The 24,179-nt window shown below is 43.1% G+C and overlaps 1 protein-coding gene across 6 annotated transcripts in view; it reads left to right on the forward strand.

Moving 5' to 3' along the window:
- Window positions 1–24,179, forward strand: part of ADAMTSL3 (ADAMTS like 3) — a 277,102-nt gene that overhangs the window by 153,502 nt on the left and 99,421 nt on the right. For all 6 annotated transcript variants that reach the window (XM_043524045.1, XM_043524044.1, XM_037911341.2 and 3 more), the window contains exon 7: window positions 11,391–11,517. In XM_043524045.1, coding sequence (XP_043379980.1) covers window positions 11,391–11,517 — 127 coding nt within the window. The remainder of the gene's footprint in view (window positions 1–11,390; window positions 11,518–24,179) is intronic.

Genomic DNA, 24,179 nt, shown 5'->3' on the forward strand with positions numbered 1-24,179 from the left:
GAAAAATATGACGGGCTTTCAGTATACCCCTGGGGCAGTGTGGTCCATGTGTACTGTTGCCCCTTGTAAGAAAAGGCAAACAGGAACTGGGAGTCAGGGTGAACCAGGACAGAAAAGAAAGCAGAGCACAAATCAACAACAGTAAAATGAGTTGCATCTGGTGGGATAGAAGCCAGAATCTTTGAGAAAGGCAAGTTTTGATTCTGTCCACCTATGATTTGCCTCTTCCCATCACTGCATGAAACAATCAACCTCTCCTTTTGCCAATTTAGTTTTAGGTTAGCCGAGTTTGTCTTTTAAGACGTCTACTCGGTCTTTGTCCCAAGATCCTAACAGTGGCCACTGAATTTTGGGATTCTCCTGAGTTAGCCTTTTGAATTCCCATACACATCTTTCCCCCTCCCCCCCTCAAGGTCAGCCTTTTGAAGCCATCCCCCACCCACGTCATGAGGTTTTCTGTTCATTAAAACACAACAATGGTAGCGACAAGACAAACATCACAGACAAACAACACAAAACATAGATCCATGGTATTCTGAGTTATTCTTCCGCTGTCACCAGCTTGCTTGTAGAGTCTAAAAACAAAAGAAACAATTTCCACCCCCCTGGTGGGGACAGATTATTGCTTAATAATAATACCACTTTCTTTTACAAATTTCCTTGCTAATTGCAGGAAAAACAGAAGAATTACCTCCAGGCTGTACTTATTTTGTTCTATAATCAGGCTGTTCTATAGTCAGGCTAGTGAATTACCCCACTCACTGGTCATTTATGAAATTCATGAGGTGGTGTACCTCAGTTTCTCCTCTTGTGCAACAGACCATGTTTGCAATAGTTTCTCTGCTGTACCAAGCTATAAGTTTATTCTCAGGTAATAGCTGAGACACAGCTTCAGATTTTAGCACTATTCACAGACACAAAATTCTCTTTTGCCTAACATCCCTTGCACTGTGATTACTCTTTTACACAACTGTACCCCGATTACACTTCCATCTTGTACAACTAGACACACCCAGGAGCAGCCAAGTTAAGTTCCAATAGAAACCCCTTACATCCTTTAGTGATTTTGATTACATTACCCAATAGTCAAACAATTTTGATCAGATTCTCTCTCTGCCTGCTGCCTGCAGCAGTCCCTTACAGACCATTTCTGTGGGAAAAGGGCCCATTTTCCCTCAGAATAGCTGTAAAGGCTTCTGGGGACAGAAGCGTAGTGGTGGTAGTAGCAACTCTACCTGACCCCCTTAGCCTAGACAATTTTTCCAGAAATTTACGGGAGTCCGGACTCTTCCTAAAATACATAAACTGAGCCGGCGTTCCTTTAGGGAACTGTCCCGACTTAGACGTCTGGTTACCCATACAGGAGGACTTTACACACCAATCACACAAGAAGGAAAGTCGGGTTCGTCAGAGCGATGCCCGGTGCAACGCACAAAAGGAGCCCACAGGCTACTGCCTCAATTGCCCTTGCTTTCACACCAACGGTTTTACCCAAGGCACGGTGCGGCTGCGATTGTGCAGATTTCACTCACTCAGACCGTGGGGACAGGAACCCTTTGGTCAGCTGATCCCCGGACGGAGATGGCGCCCAGACTCAAACACACCACAGGGAGGACGGATAGACACAGAGACAAGACAGTCCTCAGTCTGGACAAAACACAGAAATAATTACCTGACCAGATTCCTGATGTCAGATCCCGGGATCCCTACCAGAACAGAGTGGGAACCAACAGGTTCGATGGCGTAGACTTCACTGTGGTCATGCACCCTTCCGTTCTGGCGGAGGACTGCTCGGGCCAAATGCCCAGGTGCCGGCTTGCCACGGCCATCCTAAGAACAGTCAGGAGTCACACGGCCCCAGTGAAGACGGTTGCCATCTCGGTGGAACCTCCAAATTGTCAAAGTCAGATTCAGGACTCACGTAATTTGTCAGACCACTCTGTTTATTAGCAAAGCGCTTTGCTAATGCACCCAGATGTGAGCCCCTCTCTGAGGCTCAAGATAACTTATTTATACAGCTAAGCCAAAGCCAATTTAACATAAGAGACAAAAGAAAGCAGAAACTGACAAATATACATACATATCTTATTTGCATACTAACATTTACCAATCTCCTAGCTCAGTAGGAGCTCTAAATTAATTAGTTTGAGGACCCATTGTCTCACACTCCTTAATGTTTCTCTTCCTGACAACTATATTTCAACAAGCCCTTCAAGTAGCATTTCTTTAATGAATTATAATTTCAATATAATTCATTCTACTTTCACATAAGCTATCTGCTGATTCTATCATGATTCAGAAGGTTGAGTATGGGTTACATTGTGAGTAAAGAGAGAGATGCTTTACATGATAGAACTCTGTAATTTACAACAGGGCAAAGATACATGGGAAATGGTAGAGTAAGATGCAGTATAAATTTCCCATGATGGATTTTATAATCATGCTTGTGTGGTCATAAAAAGGAATTCCCATGACCATATTTAAAATTCACTATCTGTTGTATAGATGCCAAAAGCCTTACCATCTGCCTGTCATGTGGTTTTGTTGTCAGACAAATAAGGCAGGAGAAAGTACAGTAGGTAACTGTCATTCATGGAATAAGAGCTGTGCAGTGTGTGAGCTTATGTGAGCATAAATTCCACTACAGCTTTTGTTTTTCAATTTTGTGGTTTACAACAACAACAACAAATTAAATCCTTTTTCTCTGGCAAAGTCCTGAGGATTATAATCAGCCATAAGCAGGCAAACTCCAATCGATTTAAAAGGAAATTTGCTTGAGTAAGCACTCAGGGATTTGCCATACTCTTTTTTTTTTTTTTTAACTACAAGCATTGAAAGAAACGTTATGGCCCTTTCAGCCCATTCAATGCTTGAAGGAGAGATTTCTGCCAGAGACTGCTGAGGAAATGTTTATCTCGCACAGTGCTTGTTGCCTTTTGCAATATGTAGCTTATGTAGCTGTTTCTGAGCTCAGTTTTAATTCCTAGTATTGTAAGGCTGAAGATACAAAATTAAATGTCATATCTTGGTTTCCCCCATGCAAAGCCCAGTTAAAAATACTTTGGGTGTGGAAACTGTGGTGGGACAACCTGGAGATACCTGCAGGATTAAAGCAGCAGCTACTGCTCTTTGTGATCACCACCTCCTGTGGGGTTTTGTGGCTTGATGGATCCATAGTGTGGGCAAGTCCTTTGACTGCCTCCCTTCTACACTCTGTCCACCCAGAATATAGGAACATGGAACCTGCCATCCTGGATCAGACCAGTGGTCCAGCTAATACAGCATTCTTTCACCAAGAGTGGCCAGTACTAGATATAGTACTTCAGAGGAAGGTTTAAAAAAAAAAAGCAATAGACAGTTGTGGGATACCTGCCATCAGAGAAAATTTACTCCTACCCCCTGATAGCTAGAGGTTGGCTTATGCCCTGAAACAAAATGCCTTCTGCCATGTTCCCATGTACAGCACTTCTACAGAGCTCATTTGACGGAGAATCATATATTACCCCAAGGGTGTGCAAACTTCCAATCATGGTCTCCCTTACCGTTCACGGAATTTGTCACGTGCCCCCTCCATTACTTGTAATCGGAAGTAATCCCTGACTTCTGCTCTGTTGCTGGCAGCAGCACTGCCTTCAGAGCTGGGTGGCCGGAGAGCAGCGGCTGCTGGCTGGGTCTTCATGTTGTTTGCAGAGCAGGAGGACTATTTTTCAATCCTGCCCCACAATACCCACTCCGTTTTTATCCCTCTCCCGCTATTATGACAGCGAACCCTATGGGACCCGCGAGATCCCAGGTTCTTCATGCTTCCTGAGGAGAATCTCTTGCCCCCTGTTTGCGCATCACTGGACTACCCCTTACCCTGCCTGGCTGTGGTCTATCTTCTTGCTCAGCAGAAATGTGGTGTTCCTTTTGTATTTCAACCCTTATGTGCCAGTGGAGAGGAAGCCAAGACTTTTCCCGAAATTAATTATTTTTTGTTTTTGTTTTCCTTTGGGAGATTTTCACTTACATTTTCATGTTTCTATTTCTCATTTCCTTACCAGCATTTTGCATGGGTGCAAACATTTATGCAGCTTTCAAAATTAGCATTGCAAGTAGAAACTCAAAGGTACTAATGTACAGGGAGCAGATTGAATTTCAGAATGCATTGTTTGGCTTGCCATACATCACTAGTGAGTAAAGCGATAATTGTGTCATTGTGAGATAAGACTGAACTGGTTTTCTATTTCTTTTCTATTAAAAAATCATCATGCTAAGAAAGAGCAGTGATGCATTCACTGCCTCTTGCCCAGTGGAATATAGATTATTGAAAAGCACAATGAATTAGTGTCAATTTTTTAATGAAACAGGAGATGAATAAGTGACAGGCAGATCCATTAAATTAGGGCACTATGTAACATCAAAGAAAGTTCAGGGAAGTAATTATTATTTATTGTATATAATGACTTCAGTCCTGAAGTGTTCTGAAAAGTCAAGTTGTCCCTGTGCCGAGGAGCTTAGTCTAAGACAACACAGGCATAAAACAAACTCAGAATGGAGTTAGTGCATTTTAACTCCAATGCTTCATGAAATGTATGTGTCCATGACGCTCGAGTGCCCAAGAAGCATTAGTATTCCACACCAAAAAAAGAGCATACTTCATATTTTCAAGTAAACTGGATGTGTCTGTGGGTGGGTGAGTGGGAAGCTGCAGGGGAAAAGTAAGATTAAGCAGTTCTAAGAAATGCAACTCTGACAACCTTTCAAATGCCCAAAGATTTGAAGCTTGGGACCTGATGCTGGACTGAGCTCTGCATGGGCAAACCCAAGTGCCTGCATGGAGCCCTGTTGACTAAAAGGGGGTTTGGCATGGCGATAGGGGTCCACCAGGATGGTTCTCTTTGCAGGATTGGGGCCTTAATAATGCTAATGCTTTCCAGTCCTATCCATTTTCTCATTATAATTAAATCTAAGCATCTGTTTAAAAAATGGAGATTCTTGAATTTGACAGATTGTACGTTAACCTTCACAAATCAAAATTAAATATCCTATGTTTGTGTTTTTCATTTAAATCTACTTCCTCAGTTGAAACAATATTCAGCTTATATTAAATTTTGGAAAAGCTGTTGAACATTTGGGCTCTATTCACTGTTAGCATAAGCGTGTGCTACTCTGCCTATTTATACCAGCAGAGAATCGGGATAGTTTTTGAGTACCTTTTTATTTAAGAGAGCACAGTAACAAAATAATTTATTTAGATACAGCCCTAAAATGTTATCTGGTTGAAACATTTTCTGAAAATAATTGCAGTCTATCCAAATTTGCAGGTGCCCAATCAATGCAGTTCTTGTAAAAACTTTATTAGATACACTGTGCACTGATTTCTCAAAACTCTCTTTATTTTAAATTTCCAGTTATGTTACATTATATTCTATTGGCCGCTGATTCTCTCTGAAAATGTACCAGTTCAATTTATCTGTTTGGGGATATTTACTTACAACCCACTCATTATAGTATTTTTATCACTTTTTATAATTATGTCATGTTGGTTCTTTTATAACTTAATATGGTCCCTATTCTTACATTACACAGCTTATATTGTCACTTGTTTCATTTATGCAATCTATGTTAAAATCACCTAATATAATTATTTCTGAATATGCCCCGAAAGCCTGCAGATGTTCTCCCAGTCTGCCTATAACATTTACAGTTGATCCCTTTGCTCTGTAAATAGCCAACAATATGGGGTAGATTAACCCTAACAAATGCCTTAATCATTAAAATCTTCAGACCTTTCTGGCTGGCTGACATGGAGTATCAAGCTGAGGAAGGTAATTCATTATTGCATATTGCTGGATTCCACACTGAATTTCTCTCCTGAAACAAAATATAACACTACCCGTTTTAAATGTTTATCCCAAATTAGTGATTTCTGACTATTTTTCAATAAAACCCTTGGCCAAAATTTTCAAACCTGAGTGTCTACAGTTAGGCTCCAAAATGCATATTTTGTCACTCAAGTAGAAGTGGCCTGACTTTCAAAGATGCCAAGCAACCTGCAGCTTCTACAAGTTTTCGTGGGATTAGTTCGTGCTCAGCAACTCTGAAATTCAGGCCAGCTCTATATAGGTATCAAAATACAGATCTAAGAGGCTAACTTCAGGCATCCACATTGGAAAACATTGACCTATTATGTATGCCATGTTCATTAAGGCCTCAATCCAGCAAAATATGTACACATATACTTAACTGTAATCTTGTGAGTAGCACTGCTGACTGGACACTAAAAGTCTGGTTACAGGAGTAACTGCAACCAGCCTCCCCGCTCTCAAAGACCCAGCTCCAATGGAGAGAGGTAGGTACCGGCTCCGTGCCACCCTGATGGGGGATCCTCTCTGCCACCCCCCCCCCATTTTGCTTTCCTCTGGCCCCTGCCTTGCTCCAGGAACTGACCGCCACCCTGGTCCCACTGTGCGTTTCCCCCTGGCCCCTGCCTTGTTCTGGGGACCTCTCCCTCTCTTTGTCCTGCTGTGCTCTTGCCCCTGGCCCCTGCCTCGCCATGGGGGCTGTCAAGGTTCCTTCTCCACTCTGAACTCTAGGGTACAGATGTGGGGACCTGCCTGAAAACCTCCTAAGCTTACTTTTACCAGCTTAGGTTAAAACTTCCCCAAGGTATAAACTATTTACCCTTTGCCCTTGGACTTCCACTACCACCACCAAACATTTATCTGGGTTTATTTATTAGAAAAGCGTTGTTTGGAAACGTCTTTCCCCCCAAAATCCTCCCAACCCTTGCACCCCACTTCCTGGGGAAGGTTTGATAAAAATCCTCACCAATTTGCATAGGTGACCACAGACCCAAACCCTTGGATCTTAAGAACAATAAAAAAAAGCATTCAGTTCTTGAAAAGAAGAATTTTAATAGAAGTAACAGTAAAAAAGAAGTAACAATAAAAAGAATCACCTCTGTAAAATCAGGATGGTAAATACCTTACAGGGTAATTAGATTCAAAACATAGAGAATCCCTCTAGGCAAAACCTTAAGTTACAAAAAGACACACAGACAGGAATATCCATTCTATTCAGCACAGCTTAATTTCTCAGCCATTTAAAGAAATCATAATCTAACACATATCTAGCTAGATTACTTACTAAGTTCTAAGACTCCATTCCTGTTCTGTCCCCGGCAAAAGCATCACACAGACAGACCCTTTATTTTTCCCTCCCCCCAGCTTTTGAAAATATCTTGTCTCCTCACTGGTCATTTTGGTCAGGTGCCAGCGAGGTTATCCTAGCTTCTTAACCCTTTACAGGTGAGAGGATTTTTCCTCTGGCCAGGAGGGATTTTAAAGGGGTTTACCCTTCCCTTTATATTTATGTCAGGGGCCCACAAATATATTTGGCACTGGGCCCACAAATGGTTAATCAAGCCCTGATGGCCCCCATCACTGTAGTACCTGACAGCCTTACAACCTTTAGTGTATTTATCCTTACAACATGCTGGTGAGGTAGGGAAGTGTTGTTATCCATTTTACAGCTGAGGAACTGAGGCCCAAAGGGTATGTCTACACTGTGATAAAAGACCCAGGGCTGGCCTGGGTCAGTTGACTCAGGCTCACAGGGCTCGGGCTACAGGGCTATAAAATTACAGTGTAGAAATTCAGGCTCATGGTGGAGCCCGGACGCTGATATCCCATGAGGAGGGAGGGTCTCAGAGGCTGGGTTCCAGCACAAGCCCGAACACTGCAATTTTTAGCCCCGCAGCCTATGCCCCATAAGCCCAAGTCCACTGGCCCAGGCTCTGAGACTCGGTGCTGCGGACTTTTTATAGCAGTGTAGATATACCCCAAAAGACTAAATGACTTGCCCAAGGTCACACAGGAAGACTGTGGTGGAGAAGGAAATTGAACCCAAGTTGCAGCCCTGTGCCCTGACCACTGGATCATCCTCCTTCTCAAGAACATACCCCTTCTCTGCCTTATAAAGCATATGCAAATGTAACACATTAACACACTGTAACTCTTTGTCCCCCTCTAGTGGCTGGACCAAGTATTGAGGGTTATGAGTCTCATTCTACCTCTGAAGTAATGGACCTGAGGTCCAAATTTTCAAACATATTTAGGCACTTAGAGATGCAGATGGGCATTTAGTGGAAATTATAAAAGCATCCTAGGCTCTGTAAAATTTTACATCCAGTCTTTTATCTAAGGTGGTAGAATCATAGTATAAGATCCGAGGTCCTGGCTTTTAAATCCTTAACTCAGTCCTGACGTATGATGTTGGCAGCATTTGTCATCTTCTACAACTCTTCATGGGTTAAGCTGTTTATGGGCAACATTGTCTAAATTGTTTTGCACCCTCTTATAGACCTGTGCATAATTGCTCAAGACTGGCACGTATTTCTTTTTTAAATTAATACTGGGTTTAAACCTCTCAGGTTAGCACACATCAAAGTCCTTTATACTTGCAGAAAAAGAAAAGTTTCCTCTTGGAAATGTATTATTCTGCAGCAGTACCTACCATGATACTAAAGCCACTTCCTTTTAAGTAAGCACTTTCCTGGTACACCTAAACTAAGTTTTTCTTTCTATCTTGACATCACAGTATACAAAATAATGTCTAGATTAGAGAAAACCAATTCAGAAATCATCTGACCTTGGGTTAAGAATTGACAAGTTTTGTTTCTTAAAACAGTTAACGAGGAAATCAAAGATCAGAGCCTACGGGGCACGCATTTGGAAGTCTGCTTTCTTTGCTTTGCATATTCATAACCCTTTTTCTGCTAGTCAACTTCATATGTACCTAGAGAAGCATATGTTCCATAGAATGGTAAGGAAAATGCCTTGATCAGTTGAAGAGTTGCCCCCCAAAAATGTGCCCAAAATTGCAATGTGTCATGCTCCATACTGTTTAGTAGTCATAAACAATCTGTAGTTGCAGATCAGTTGAGGGTTTGCTTTGTTTTTGTTTTTCTGCCACCAGTTCAGCTCTCTCTGAGACTAATAGTAAATCTCCCACTGACCTGAGTAGGAACAGTGTTGAGCCTTTCATACTGAACCCTCGTTTTGCCATTCACCTTAATTCAGAACTCAGCAAATTGTATGCACCTTCCATTGAAGTCAATGGGGCAAATCCTGATCCCTTGGAATTGGTGGAATTCTGCCACTGACTTCAGGGAGACTGTCCTTTGTCTCAAGAGGACTGCAAGCCACTCTGAGGACAGAATCTAGTCCAGTAACTCTGAGAAGCCTCCTGGCCTTCCCATCATTTTGTTGCAGTTCTGGATCTGCTTCCTTTCAGCTGTGGATTTGAGATTCAGAGAAGGCTGGTAAGCCTCCTGGAGACAGGAATAACAAAGCTGAAACACTGCTTGTTTCTTTGTTAACAGTAAAATGCTAAATTAATGGGTACTGTCCTGAGACGCTTGCGTCTCCCTACACTCTCCTCCTTTCTCTTTTTTCACAATGCTTCCTTCCCCTTTTCCTTATCGCTCCTTCTCCCTTATTTCTTGTATCTTATCTTTCACTTGTTTTTTGATCTTCAAAAGCAAGTTAATGTTGATTCTGCTACTCATTAATTATATAGCAATGCCAAACAGTCCTGCTTGGTTTAAGCAATAAACCACAGCTGAGTAATCAGAATCTCAAATATCTGTTACCCAGCTATCTAATAAAATATTTGGGGTCTCCTTCAAAGCAAAAGTCTAAGGGGTCCAAATTTGTGGTGAGGCAACCACTGTGTGTCCCCAACACTCAGGATCCAGCCATGAGGCTCCAGTTCCCCCAGATGGCCCTTTTGGTGGGAGGGAGGAGGTAGAAGCTGGCTAGCCCAAGAGGGTTCCTTGGTTACATCCTTTAGATTCCTGCCACTCAGCACGTTGTAACACATTACCCAGTTCTGAACTACCAAGCAAAATGTGCTATTTGTGCCTCTCTACCATGTAGCACAGAGGGGAACAAAATCATAGACATGGTGCAGCTCCACCTCTTCATGTCTGGCTATGGATCTGCCTGCAGTGGGAGTGCTGGGAACCGTTGAACCAAAGTGTAAATCATGTATATGATGGAAACCGCATCAAGTCAGGAGGTGTGGCAACACCCCTAGTTCCAGCACCTGTCTGCATGATTTGGGCCTTCTATGTTCATGGATCTCTGGCTTACACAGAAATTGTAGGACTCTGCCTTTTATGTGCTGACTCCATCCCTAATTCTCCAAGGAAAGCAGGTGTCATTTCTTGGCAGCTAACCTTGCCCCTTCCATGCATTTTTATATGGCAAAGGGAACGTATGGGCCAATTTCACAGTTTTAACTCGGCTGTAAGTTGTGAGTTTCCACGGCATTTTTCACATTGTCACTTCTGGGTTTGCAAAGAATTTCTCTCCATAATGGATTAGCTGCACCTTTGGGGGGTACTTGCTTAGAGCAGCTTGTCATACAAGGCAGGCTTAAGGCTGCAAGATAGTACTTAACATGTTACTTAATATTTGATGCCACCTGCACATGTCTTGGTACAAAATCTCAGATGAAAAAAATGTGGGACAAAATATTGATCTCCCTTTCAACAAATAGACCTTTTTAATAAATTCTGTGTACTGCTCTTCAACTGTTTTCCCTCCTGAGCCCCATATTTCTTATGAAGAAACTGATTCAAATAAAAATGGACAGATATAACATCTGTGTGCTTTATAGTTTGGAGGGTTTTCATTTAGCATTTTTTCAAAGAGCCTGCTTTAACACTTTGCTTTTCTGAAGATTTTTTTCCCATAGGTAGAATTTGCATCAGCATTAAGAAGTTTAGTTTGGAGACAGGGGCACAAAATAAACTCAGATAAAACAGAATTGAAATCTTTAGGGTTTTCTAAATCCAAAATAGCTGATGTGAACTAACTAACTGGAAAAAAAAATGTATCTAGTGATCTGGGCCCATATCAGTTAAATTTTAAAAAACCAAGATATTAGATCATGAAAACTGCCAAGAGTTTCTTAACTACGGATCTAAAACCAATGTGCTTCTTTAATATTTAGCTTTGGATGTTTAAATGATTTTCTTCTCTCAGGCTGAATTTAGCAGGTGGCGAAAGACAAATTCTAAATAACCAAGTAACAGCTGACCCTTGTATGTTATAGCGAATAACACCCAGCTTTATACATTTGGAAAAACAGTGGGAAAGTGACTCCTGTATTTCTGTGCTTGGATATCTTAATGTATTTGATTGTTGTAGCTCATCATTAAAATCATAGAAATTGCTTTTAAGACCCTATGTGGCTTAAATTTGAAAAGCAAGGTATGCTTTGAAAGAATGAGGCCAGCTCATAAAATCAAAAGGATAACATAATAAATGAAATTCCAGAAACCTGAGCATGTCTACTATAACTTTGCCCTCTTCTGACTGTGGTGTTGCTGTTGGCAGGCAGTAGGCTGTGATCGACAACTTGGGAGTAATGCCAAGGAAGACAACTGTGGAATCTGCGCAGGAGATGGTTCCGCATGCAGGCTTGTGAGGGGGCAAGCGAAGGCTCATGTTTCACCAGAAAAAAGTAGGTTGCAAATTGATCCTATGTTGATTTATCCTTGCCTATGTTTTCTGCTTATATATTAACCCAACCTATTGCAGAGTCTGACCTTTTCACTGTATACTTGTTTGCAGTTATCCAAAGCTACTTAATATAAAGTCTGTGCTAGATTAGTCTATTGAAATTCCGTGAGGGATACCACACATTGGAGTATAGCTAGGAAAGAATTTGAGATATGCTTTTTTTCTCCTTTTTTTTTTTTTAAGAGCCATTCAATTTATTCTCTCAGGAATAACCATCAAGATATGCATCTCATTTTATAGGGTATCCTCATGTTGCAATGTATGTGACACTGTGGCAACATTTTCAAATCAGGGAAACATCTTATGGACGGTCTTATGGAAATTGTTGCATGTGACTGAAAATGCCTGGTTTTTAAGTTAACTCTACTCCTTTTTTAAGCTTCTGAGACAATTGTGGTTCAGAGGCAAGTTAACTACTTCCATGGTGCGGGACATACAAGGTTTAAAGAATTAGGAGTAAGATTGTGTCTGCTCATTATTGTGTGTTTGAGTTAATCTGTACATTTTGCGGCAGATTCTGCCATCTTCACTCATGGTGAGTAGCACCTTACCCTGTCAGTGGTTCTGTCGACCTCAGGAACACTATTAATGGGTTAAGGTACTTACCAGAGTGAGAAGGAGGCAGCATTGGGCCCTTTGGGTTAGAACTGAGTAGAGGGCGGCCTGTAGTTGTGCTGCCCCAGGAGGAGCCACAGGAAGGATTTGCGGCTCAGAGGTACCCCTCTGACTGTTTCTCCACAGCTCAGGTTTTGCTTCTCCTGTTCAACCAGCTCTGGTAGTAGGTGTTTGCGTGGACAGAGCTGTGGCTTTGCCCGCTCTCCAGTCCTCACAACTCCCTCTCTGCCTCCATCCTCACCTCCTCCCTTCCCACTTGCTCACAGTGGGTGAGTAGCAGCTGCATGGAGCCTGTTCCCCCCACAACTGTTCCTGGACTCACAGTGTGGATAAATCCAGTACCATGCAGTGGAATGGGGCCCTGTTGGCTCCTTACTCCCCTGCAGAGCCGCATAGGGCGGAGTGACAGTCTAGCCCCTCTGAAATCAGAGAGATCAGTGCAAGTATGAACAGACATTTTAGCAATGATCAAGAGTGGAGTAACTGCCCATCTTGGAGGACTGCACCAATTGTACCACTGCAGGGTTAATCATTGTAATTCAGCCTCTGAACAGTTCACTATCAATAAGATTTGGAAAGAGTTGTTGTACGTAAAGTCATATGTAACACCTGTTGCAGGAGCTCTAAATATTTTTATGCTGTTTGTGTCATAGCTCGTATATTACACTTTGCTTAAATGTGAACGTAATTTGAAATACATTACAGTTTGTCTTGGTGATGCACATTACATTACATTGTGATGACGTAGACTGGGCTGTAAAATTTCATGCCAGAGCTTCCCCAACACTGTGATTTATATTTCATGTTATTTGACAATTACGTATAGCGAATGTAACAAAATTTTGAAAAGGGACATGTTTGTTGCAATACTTTTTAGGGTCAAGGAATTCTTTTCTAGAAGACAAAAGCACATAATTTATTTGTCTGCACTGGTGTTGCCAGTGCTACCTTCTGACTCAGGAGAGACACAGGCATATTTCTCGGAGTGGAGGATTTTATCGAGTAATTTAGTGTTCTGAATGTGTTCATCATAAAACATTGAACAGGTGTGATTAACGTTCATGTAGAGCAAAACAGCAGCTCATTTGACGGTTCTCTTCGCTCTGCGCACTGCTCATTCACTAGACTGGTTGCCCCCAGTAAACAGAGCAAATTCTATTTAATTTAGCAGGAAGAAAAATGGTAATTATTACAAAACCAAATGTTTTTTATGTAATCAAAACAGGACATTTCAGGTGTCCCCAAGCAAGTTCTTGGGACATTTGGACTTCATATGAAAAATCAAGACATATGGCCTCTTTATGCATGGCCAAACTTTGTTCTCAGTTGTACCTCTCCAACTCCCTTCACTTCCATGGGGTTTGCAATGGATGTAACTGAGAATAGAATTTGGCCCAACATTTCTAAGTAAAGTCTATTTTTGATTCTCTGATGCATCCCAGCACAACTCTGACATAGTGAACAGTGGCAGCCAGAAGGCGTAGGCTGTGGCTTCCTGACCCCCAGCCTCTTAGCCCCAGTGGAAGTCAAAGTGGAGGAGGCCTATTCTATGCTGCTGGCATAAGCTCTGTACGGATCTCTGTTCCACCATGCCCCCTCCCACACCATGCCCCCTCCCACTCCAGCCTTGTGCACAACATGCCCGCCTCTGTCTTATCTCCTCCCGTTATGCCAGGGATGGAGGACAGCTGCCATAGGAGGTGGCTACACCACATTTAAACCAGCAGGGATTCCCCTGCACAGTGTGAATTGTCTAGGGCAGGGGCGGGCAAACTTTTTGGCCTGAGGGCCACATCGGGTTTCCAAAATTGTATGGAGGGCCGGTCTCCCCAAACAGCCAGGCGTGGCCCGGTCCCCGCCTCCTATCTGACCACCCCTGCTTCTCGCCCCATCCAATCCCCCCCCAGCCCCTGATCTCCCCCTCCCCGGGACTCCTACCCCATCCACCACCCCCTGTTCCCTGTCCCCTGAGCACCCCCAGATCCCCCATCCCTGACTTCCCCCTGCCCCATCCAACCCCACTCTCATTCCTGACTTTCCCCCTGGGACCCCTGCCCTATCCAACCACCCCTTCTCCCTGTTCCCTGACTGCCTCCGGAACCCCTGCCCCTGATTGCCCCCCGCTGCCCCATCCAACCTCCCCTCTCCTTCCTGACTGCCCCCCCGGGACCCCTGCCCCATTGAACCCCCCTGTTCCCCACTCTCTGACTGTCCTGACCTCTATCCACACCCACACACCCTGACCACCACCCCCAACTTCCCTGCCCTCTATCCAACCCCCCCCCTGCTCCCTGCCCCCTTACCGCACTGCCTGGAGCACCAGCGGCTGGTGGTGCTACAGCCGCACCACCCAGAGCACCGGGTCAGGCTGTGGCTCTGCAACTGCGCTGCCCGGCCGCCCAGAGCATTGCGCCGAGGCTGCAGGGGAGGGGGGACAGTGAGGGACGGGCTGGGGGCTAGCCTCCCGGGACAGGAGCTCAGGGGCCGGGTCCTGTGGGCCGTAGTTTGCCCACCTCTGGTGTAGGAGTGAAACCCAGGTGGTTTAAATGCACTTTGTGCCACTTGAGTAGCACACAGTAAGTTTGTGAGACTGAGGAATGTGGCCAGTGTGTGACAACTGAAGTAGAGTTTCAGGGTATATTTAGTAATAATAATAGAAAGAGCTTGTAAATAGGAGCGGAGCTCCAGGTTTTTGGAACCGTAGTGGTAAGATAGTTGGCAAATGGTCCAAGTATATACTAGTTCAGTTCTTGTGATCTTGCAGCATGGCTAAGGATTGGGGGGGCCTGATCTAAAGTCCTTATGAAGTCAATGGAAAGAGTCCTCCATTGTCTTTGACAGCTTTGGATTAGACTCATAGCTCATTGTTTTCTTCATTCTGCTGCCACAATTTCTTAAGAAGGATTTGATTTGAGAGCAGCAGACAAACAAAAGCTTTTTCCTTTGGCTCAGTTTTCTCTCTCCTAAATGTTATCTTTCATTGTGGTAGGTTTGGTTATCAAAAAGAATATATCAGACACATAAGCAATACAATACAATACACACACACACACACACACACGTCACTCTTGCCTTGGCGTTATTGCTGTGATACTAGCAGACTTAAAACATTTTTTGGCTTTGATTGTTCACATACCATATGGAAGTAGTTCCATATAATCATCCTTTGTGTGAATTAAATGTGGAAATAAAGCCATGTTTCTTTTGTGATAGTGTATCAGTAAAGGTGTACATAATAAGTGCAGCCCTTAAGAAAACTTTGCCAAGAGAGTGTTTGTATCTAGGAATGTTATTGAGTTAGTGTTCAGATGCACAACATTGGCAAGCTGATGTATCTCTGTTAAAGAGAGAGCATGCAAGGTTGTGAATGAGACGTAAAATCCATTATACAGTGAAGCAAATTAAAGATTTTGGGAGAGAGCGAGAGCCAAAGGCTTTATTATGGAAAAAGGAGACATTTATCCAGAGACAATATTTAAATGACATTTTGAAAAAAAGGATTGGTATTAAAATGTAAGAGTAAAATAAGTGTCTAGATATGTTGGACATAATTTTTATTAAAAATGGAGACATTGATAGCAAATGGTTACCCATAAATGGACTCAATATTTTGTTTTATCATCTCCTTTTATATCTTTGACATGGAATGTTTTCTTGGGTCATAAGGTTGAACAACATTGAAAGGAAACATACTGTTTTGCAAATATGAAATGGTCATTTTAAAAGTTCTTGAACATTTTTTTCCCCAATAACACTTAATTGTCTTTTCAAGACAAACTAAGTTAGACTTCTGTGAACAAGTCTGATTCTAACTTTCTGGTAAAAGGATTAAAGGTTTGACTAATGATATTCAAACAGAAAGTGTAATAGATTGTAAAATGTACCATCCCATTGGGAAACAGAATATCCTGGGCCTGATGTGTTTGGTACTCTATACATAGGACTCCCATTAACTTGCAAGTGAGTTGTGCACATGGAAAGCTTGCAGGATTGGGCCTTTTGTTTATTTTCTGCCCAGTGACTGGTAAGAGATGATAGGAAAGCGTTCTGGTTCTGTAGCAACAGAGAAGGAAAGATTCTGGATCTGACACTAACAGGAAGTAGAATTTGAAATGGGGAGTTAATGAAATCTGGCCTTACTCAATTCATAAAAATTCTTTGCTAGCTGTAGATTTTTAAATTTTATCATTTTTTTCACTAAACACTTTACACAAAAGATTTTAGATGCAAACTATTATAATTTAATTTTCTCATTATTTATTATTTCTTACTGTCAATGTGCAGTTTACAGTTGGTCACTGATTGTCACTTTACAATTTCATCCCAAAACATAATTTATTTAATCACAAAACTAATTTAAATTTGACCATAATATAGGTAGGACTGGTAGGTACCGCCTATTATTAAGATAGCCTGATACTTCCCATTACAAGACCTTGTTTTTGGTTGCTTATAACTTTGCCAAACTATGACCATTAGGGCTGAAATTTTCCCTCCAGATATCTTTGAAATGTTCTAGTTCCTCCATGCTTTGAAGCAGGGAGTTCACATAAGTCAGAGAGGGGGCCTTTGCATCAGGGATCCCTTTTGCCACCCCTATCAAAACCTGCCCAAATTTGGCAAATTTATAAGCCATTGAAAAATTACAGTTCGCACATACCCAGAAGAGAATTATTTGATTTTTAGCAGCATGGTCCACCCATCACAGCTTCTAGTTGTAACCCTTCTGCCCGTCAGAGTTGGCAGCAACAAGAGCCGGGTTCAATATCTAGGGGATCCATTCCAATAACACAATGCAAACCGGCTCGAGCCCCCACCCAGTGACCTGGGACAAATATATACCACCCCTGCTGGGTGCCTCCAAGAGGCAATACTTCCCCTCTCGCAAGCACAGAGTCTGAGTGTAGCAAAAAGCCTTTTAATAACAGAGAGAAACGATGTGGCATTATGTTGGGGAAACACCACCAACCACAGGATTCATAACACAACTCATTAGCAAAAAAACCCACCCCAAGCAAATTGGGGCATGCCCTTTCCCTTTGGTTCTTGAGTCCAGCAACCCCAAATCACCCAAAGTCCCAAAAGTCCAATGACGCAAAAGTCTCTGTCCCTGGTCAGGGCAGCCCCAGAGTTCGAAAGTTTATCTGCAGAGCTTTACCTCCCAACCTGGGTGGAGATGGGGGCGGGGGTAAGAGGTACCTTACATGATCTGAAGCTGACCGCCCCACAGCTCCACAGGGCTCCGCTCCGCCAGCCGCCCCACGAACTGCTTCGCTCAGCTCCGCTCTGCGGCCCACAAGCAGCTCCCGCCATCCCACAAACTGCTCCACCAGCTGGTCCACAAACTGCTCCGCGTCCCACCAGCAGCTCCCGCCGTCCTATGAACTGCTCCACAATATATCTTCAGGCTCCCCCCCTACTTAACACAACGCTCAGTGATTTCAGCTTAGTCAGTTCAGCTCTTTGGTGAATTCAGCTTGTAGAAGGGGAGCCTCAGTGCTGGTGCACTATTAGCCCAAAGTGAGCTCAGTGGCCTGTAACTAGACTTCTAATGAAATCAAAATTAGCTCTGATATTCTACAGTGGAGAGAGAAGGAAGTGCAATTAGCATGTAAGGCCCTCACCAAGGGGCCCATGCCACCAAGTATTAATACTTATCCCCAGCCTCTCTCTATTCACATAGTTTTGGAACCCATGACCCTTGCCTAGCGAGTGCTACTTAGTTGATGGTGAGTCCCTCCATCATAACAAAAGGCCAAGTACAGTTCCAAGCACAGTTCCCATAATCAGGGTAATACCAATTTATTCTTCCTGCCCCAATAACAGAGACACTGGGGATCCCACAGCAGCCAAAGTGACCATTTGGGCAGCTATGGCCTCATTCTAGGCGGGGTGGGTGTGCCTATGCAAATGGGATCGGCCCCTGAAGTTCTTTTCCACAACTTGCCACACCTCACCACCAGATGTCAGGGTGGAGCTCATCCTGACATTGCTTACATAGTGCTGACCCCTCTGTGTATGCACCAGCCCCACAGAGCACCTTAGCATGCTCCAGCCTAAGGCTGCAGTGGATCAGAAGGATTTTCCCTGTAATTGCGCTTCTAGGTGCTCCAGGACAGGGTGGGGCTGGGCATTGGAATTGAGAGCAGAAGGCCTGTCTCTGCTGTACTCTTAATGACCCCCTGGGGACAGAAACCAGGCTGGAGGGAGGAAAAGGAGTAGAGTGGGACAAGGAGTCTAGTAAAACTGGGACGGGAGAAGGAAGAGAGAAACTCGTCCTGGGTGCTGGAGGAAGGGGAAAGACTGGGAGCCTATGAGGGAAATATGGGGGGACTGGGACCCAGTTGGCTTGTTGTGGGGAGAACAATGAGACTGGATGTGGAGCTGGGGTGAGAGGGGGAGATTGGGGCTGGGTGGACAAGGAAACTGGGACTATGAACTAATGCAAAGAACAGGGCCAGGAGTGCAGCGGGAGAGATAGATCTGACAAGGAGCTGGGGAGACCTGTGAGTGGCTGGCCAAAGAGACTTGGAAAAGAAACCACAAAGGGTTTGGTGGGGAGACTGAGATTGGATAAGGAGTCTGGGGAGGGAGACCAGGACTGTGAGCCAGTGGGTGGGGAGGGGAGAGACAGATTGGACAAAGAGTTGGGAGGAAAAAACTGGGAACGGCTGGACAAGGAGACTTGAGCTGGGTGTGGGAAGGAGGAGAAACTAGGAATCAGACAGTGAGCCTGGAGGGGAAGAATAGAACTAGCTGGGTAAAGAGACTAGTACTGGGATGAGAAGCTAGAGGAGTGGAGACTGGGGCTCGATCAGTGAGAGGACTTGGGACAAAGAGACAGGTGTGAGGAAGAGACTGGACTGGGTCAGGGACAGGTTGAAGAGGACGAGGCAGAAGGAGTCAAGCTTAGAGGAAATGGCCAGAAGAGGCTATGCCCACTAGAGCGCACTTCCCTCCAGAGCTTGGAATGGAAGATTCCTAAGTCTCACTATTCCTCTCCTGTCAGCAGATATCTGTGAAACCCTTTGGCAAAGTATCTCATCCCCCATGCTGTTCCACATGGAGCATGGTGGCCTATTACAGTTCTGCTATTAGTTACTCCTTTAAAGGCTGAAGTCTGTGCAATGCATCTAAAGATTCCACCCCTCTGATGACCCACATGGGTATCAATATGATGCCACATAATTAGGGCCCTGCCAAATTCATGGTCCACTTTGGTCAATTTCACGGTCATAGGATTTTTAAAATTGTAAATTTCATGATTTCAACTATTTAAAACTGAAATTTCATGATGTTGTAATTGTAGGGGTCCTGACCCATAAAGGAATTGGGGGGGGGGTCACAAGGTTATCGTAGGGAGGGATGTGGTACTGCTACCCTTACTTTTGTGTTGCTGCTGGTGGTGGAGCTGCCTTCAGAGCTGGGCAGCTGGAGAGCAGTGGCTGCTGGCTGGGAGCCCAGCTCTGAAGGCAGAGCTGCCATCAGGACTTGCGCAGAAGTAAGGCTGGCATGGTATGGTATTTCCACCCTTCTGCATTGCTGCCTGCAGAGCTGGGCCCTCAGTCAGCAGCCGCTGCTCTCTGGACACCCAACTCTGAAGGCAGCAGCGCAGAAGTAACAGTGGCATGGTATTGCCACCCTACTTCTGTGCTGCTGCTGGCAGGGAGCTGCCTTCAGAGCTGGGCGCCCAGCCAACAGCCGCCACTCTCTGACTGCCCAGCTCTGAAAGCAGTGCAGAAGTAAGGGTGGCAATACAACAACCCCCCTAAAAGAACCTTGTTACCCCCCCCCGCAACTCCCTTTTGGGTCAGGATCCCCAATTTGAGAGACACTGGTCTCCCCCAGTGAAATCTGTATAGTATAGGGTAAAAGCATACAAAAGACCAGATTTCACAGGGGGACACCAGATTTCACGGTCCATGACGTGTTTTTCATGGGGGGTTTTCGTGGGCGTTTTTCATGGGTGTGGAATTTTTTTCAGTTTGCTTTTTTAAAAACCTAGGAAAACTGTGTTATAGGAGAATAATTACGTTGCAATTCAAAAGTTAGGAAATGCCAGAATTATCAATTTCCTCCTAGGGAGTTCCTTCAGAGCAGGTTCGATTAGTGTGCAGCAAATAAGACCTGGAACAATGAGGAGTAAACAAAAGTGAGTGAGCACTGTCCATTGTGTGCACTGAATGAAGAAGGGATCTTGTGGAAAAAATAGCATATGATAATGTAATTAAACACAATATCATAATGCATAATCTCAAGGGGGACAAATTAAGGAAACATTAATTCTGGCATTTCCTAACTTTTGAGTTCTTGACTCATACAAAACAAATAATTGGTTTGGAAACATTGTGCCCCAGAATTCATTATGTATTTCACTTAGTAGCTCACAAAAAATGTTCAGTGCTATTTGACCAGCTCTCATTACGTAGTCTGTTATGCAGAGGAACTTTGTTTTTCTGTAAGTGGTTGCCTGAAGAAGAGTGTTTGGGTGTGTGTGTAACGCATTTTAGAATGTAAGGCTTGTTCACTGTGTGTAATGCATGAGCTTTTTTCTTCTCTTCTTTATTCCCACCCCAAATGGAGAATGAACCAGTAACTCTACAGAGTGAAATCCATCCAGTCTTTTCTAAACAGCCATACTTCTGTGAAGGAAGAACAGTCTATTACTTTCTCTTCATCGGAGTTTGTTTTGTTGGTTGGTTTGGAATTACTCTGGGACTTACGAGACTTGCTTGCTTTCCTGATCTGTCTTGGCTTGTGTAGAAAAACTCTGGTTTATGGACATTGGCTATCCCATTGTGTATTGTACATTTCATTACCCTGAGATCCATTTGCCTGATGGGCTGCTAATTGTATGTCTTTATTCATAAAAATCAGTGAGAGAGTTTTGTTGATTTAAGTTATAGCCTGAGTCGTTCTGTTCCAAATTTTAACTGGAAAAAATTCTTACTCCTACGCTAAAATTCCCTATAAAAGAGGCTGATGATACTTCTGATAGATCTAAAACAAAGCTTGGTCTCAAACTCAACAGTGTCTGTCCTGTTTTTTAAATGTGTCTCTGTGTTGTATAGTACAGAAGCTTAGTATATAATAAGTATTTTCATTTGTAGTCTTAGGCAATGAGGTCAGTGCAAGCAGACCCCTGTGTCAATTAAATTCACCATGGGTGTGAGGATCTACCTATGCAGAGTTCATTGCAGGCTCAGAGCCTGAGCTCACTTGCCAAGCTAGTTACTTGCCACAGAATACCAGAAAGCAAGGATGCTATATAGACGCCCTGTTTTATGTTATTTTAGTATGATTTATGCTGTATATTCTGTTTGTAGATCAGCTTTTAATAATAATAATCAATAATCTCAATATAAAGGCTATATCACAGGATAATAATAATACAATTCATTTTCATTCAGATCAGTGGTCTTTATTCCTGTATCGTTCAGAATACTGCACTGCTGGGTGTTTATCAAACAATTAAAAATAGCAATAAAAAAGAACACTGAATAATAACCTGTCTTTGAATTAAGAGCTACACCAAAAGTTGTCTGCCTATGCCGGATAGCTGATATATTGCTTGAACTGAAAATAAAGGGCCAAATCATGGCTGGTTCTTGTGAGTAGTCCCACATAAGTCAGTGGCACTACTCACGTAAGTAATCTGAGCAGGGTATGGTCTAGAAAGTAAGTCAAATGAAGGAAAGCAAACACTTCTATATTTGTCCAGCTTTCCTCTGTAAAGACATGTCATGTACTCGAGTGTAATCAGACACAATCAGAGCCGTGTAGAAGGCATCATGTAACTTGGTCTGCTAATGTAATGGCCTCATTGCATCTGCAAAGTAAAGTGTGATCCAAGCTAGGGCATCACTTAGAATACAGGGGTGAGAGCCAGGACTGATAACAAGTTGGATAGCGCCCAGCAACAGCTTGTATCAAGAGAAAGTTGTTAGGACAGTATTGGGGGCTGGTGTATTTTATTGCAATGGGAGCTGATTGGAAGCTCTTACACAACTATTAATTTAGGTTAGGGCAACTGGATTAAACCCTGCCACAAAGAGACCATTTTTCTACTCATCTTGGGTTTTGATTTTGGTTAAGATAATGGTGCTCCAACATGCCAAGGTCCCAAGTGGTGTTGGCCATGAATGCACAGCGATGTCATATTTCTGTTGGACTTCTTCTTCTGTTAATTATTATTATTATAGTAGCACCCAAAGGCCTCAGTCAGGCTCAGGCACCCTTAATGTGTTAGGCTCTGTACAAGCACACAGGATGATGTGGCCCCTGCCTCAGTGACCTTTCTATCTAATTTATGACAAGATGCAACATGAAAGTGAAATGATGACAATAACAGTAAAACGCGCACAGGAACGTGGGCTAGTGATGTGCACACTGGTCACTGGCTAGAACCTGACTATAAATTGCTTGTTGGTTGACATAACTGGCAGTGATACTGTGAAGTGGGTTATCTTTGCCTTCATACTGTAGTTACAGGGAATAATTGTGGGTGTAATTTTATAATAATAATTTTATAGCACAGGCGGATAATGTGATCTATAAAAAGCTATAAGCAAACAGAAAGCCCAAGATTTCCAGACAGCTACTAGAGGGGAAAAGCAGACTTGTGGTCTGTGCTGTTCAAATCATTTGACTCCAGAGATTGCACCTTCATAGCACCATAGATGTGGTGAAGTATTGGCATTCATAGGCAATATGCGGTTTGGATGTGCATTGCAATAGGATACTTAATATTCATATTGCCGAGCTATTTAAATAAGATACACCGTAAACAATCAAGTTAGGATTTAGTAAAACAAACACTCGCAATGCTTTCATTTGTTAAATTTATCAGGTTCTGATAAGACAAAGATAGAAAAAATAAAACCTTCAGTATTTATTTCTCTCAGACTTGGATGCAGGAACTGGGATTCAAGACACCTGGGGTTTGTTCCCATCTCTGCCAGTGACTTGCAGCAAGTATCTTAACCTCTCTCTGCCTCAGTTTCCCCATCGGTGAAAAATGGGATTAATAGTTACCTAATTATTGCAAAATGCTATATAAATGTTAAAGATTATATATATGTGAAAGAGGAGAGATTGCAGAAGTAGTCTGTATTCTCCAATGCACAGTCGACAGCCAGTTCCAGTCTTGCGCACGATTCATGCCTTACTTGATGTGGAGTCATTGCCAGTGACATTAGAGCTTCCATTCATGAGCTCATAGGAGTTATGGAGTCTCATTTATCTAGTGTCCTTTATAGGAACAATATTTTTAATAATTTCAGCAACTATTCAACAGTCTAGTCACTGTCCAAAGGCAGCATGAGAATCATCTTCGTTTTTGCCTTAAACCAGTCATATGTGTTTGACTCAAAGGCTGTATCCTAACAAATACCCTAAAGCTACAATAACTTAAGCTTCTGCCGCAGGCTACGCAAATAGAACAGCATTCCCAAATGTTGGTGCTATCCTGTGATTTATGTAATTTCACCCCATCCCCTACTCTAGGACATCTCTGGGGATTCTGCTTGGAGATCCGACATTAGCTTAGAAGAAGTGTCAGCAACTGGTATTTCATCGTCTTGAGTGGCACCAGTCTCAGCTGATTTTTTTCCTCTCTCTAATGATTCATTATCCTTTTTATTTTATAAAACTTGCCATAAATGTTTCAATGTTAAGGCCTGTCTGCACAGAAAGTTAGCGTGAAAAAGCTAGGTTGTGATTTTGAAGTCCAATAGCTACTCATGAACTCCGCGTGTGGGCACTTCCTTATTCTACACTGAGAGAACCTTTTTGCAGTTTAGCTTTAGTACACGTTGAAATGAACTAGGCTAAATGGCACAAAGGCATTTTTAGTGTGGGAATATGAGTGTCCACATAGGGAGTTAGTGCCAAATAGCTGCTGTGCTTTAAATTTACAACACTAGCTTCCCCTGTAGACAAGCCTGTAGTGAGTTCACTTTTCCACTCACCATGTATTTAACTTTTAAC

Source organism: Chelonia mydas, chromosome 10, assembly GCF_015237465.2.
Source record: "Chelonia mydas isolate rCheMyd1 chromosome 10, rCheMyd1.pri.v2, whole genome shotgun sequence".
Lineage (NCBI taxonomy): Eukaryota > Metazoa > Chordata > Testudines > Cheloniidae > Chelonia > Chelonia mydas.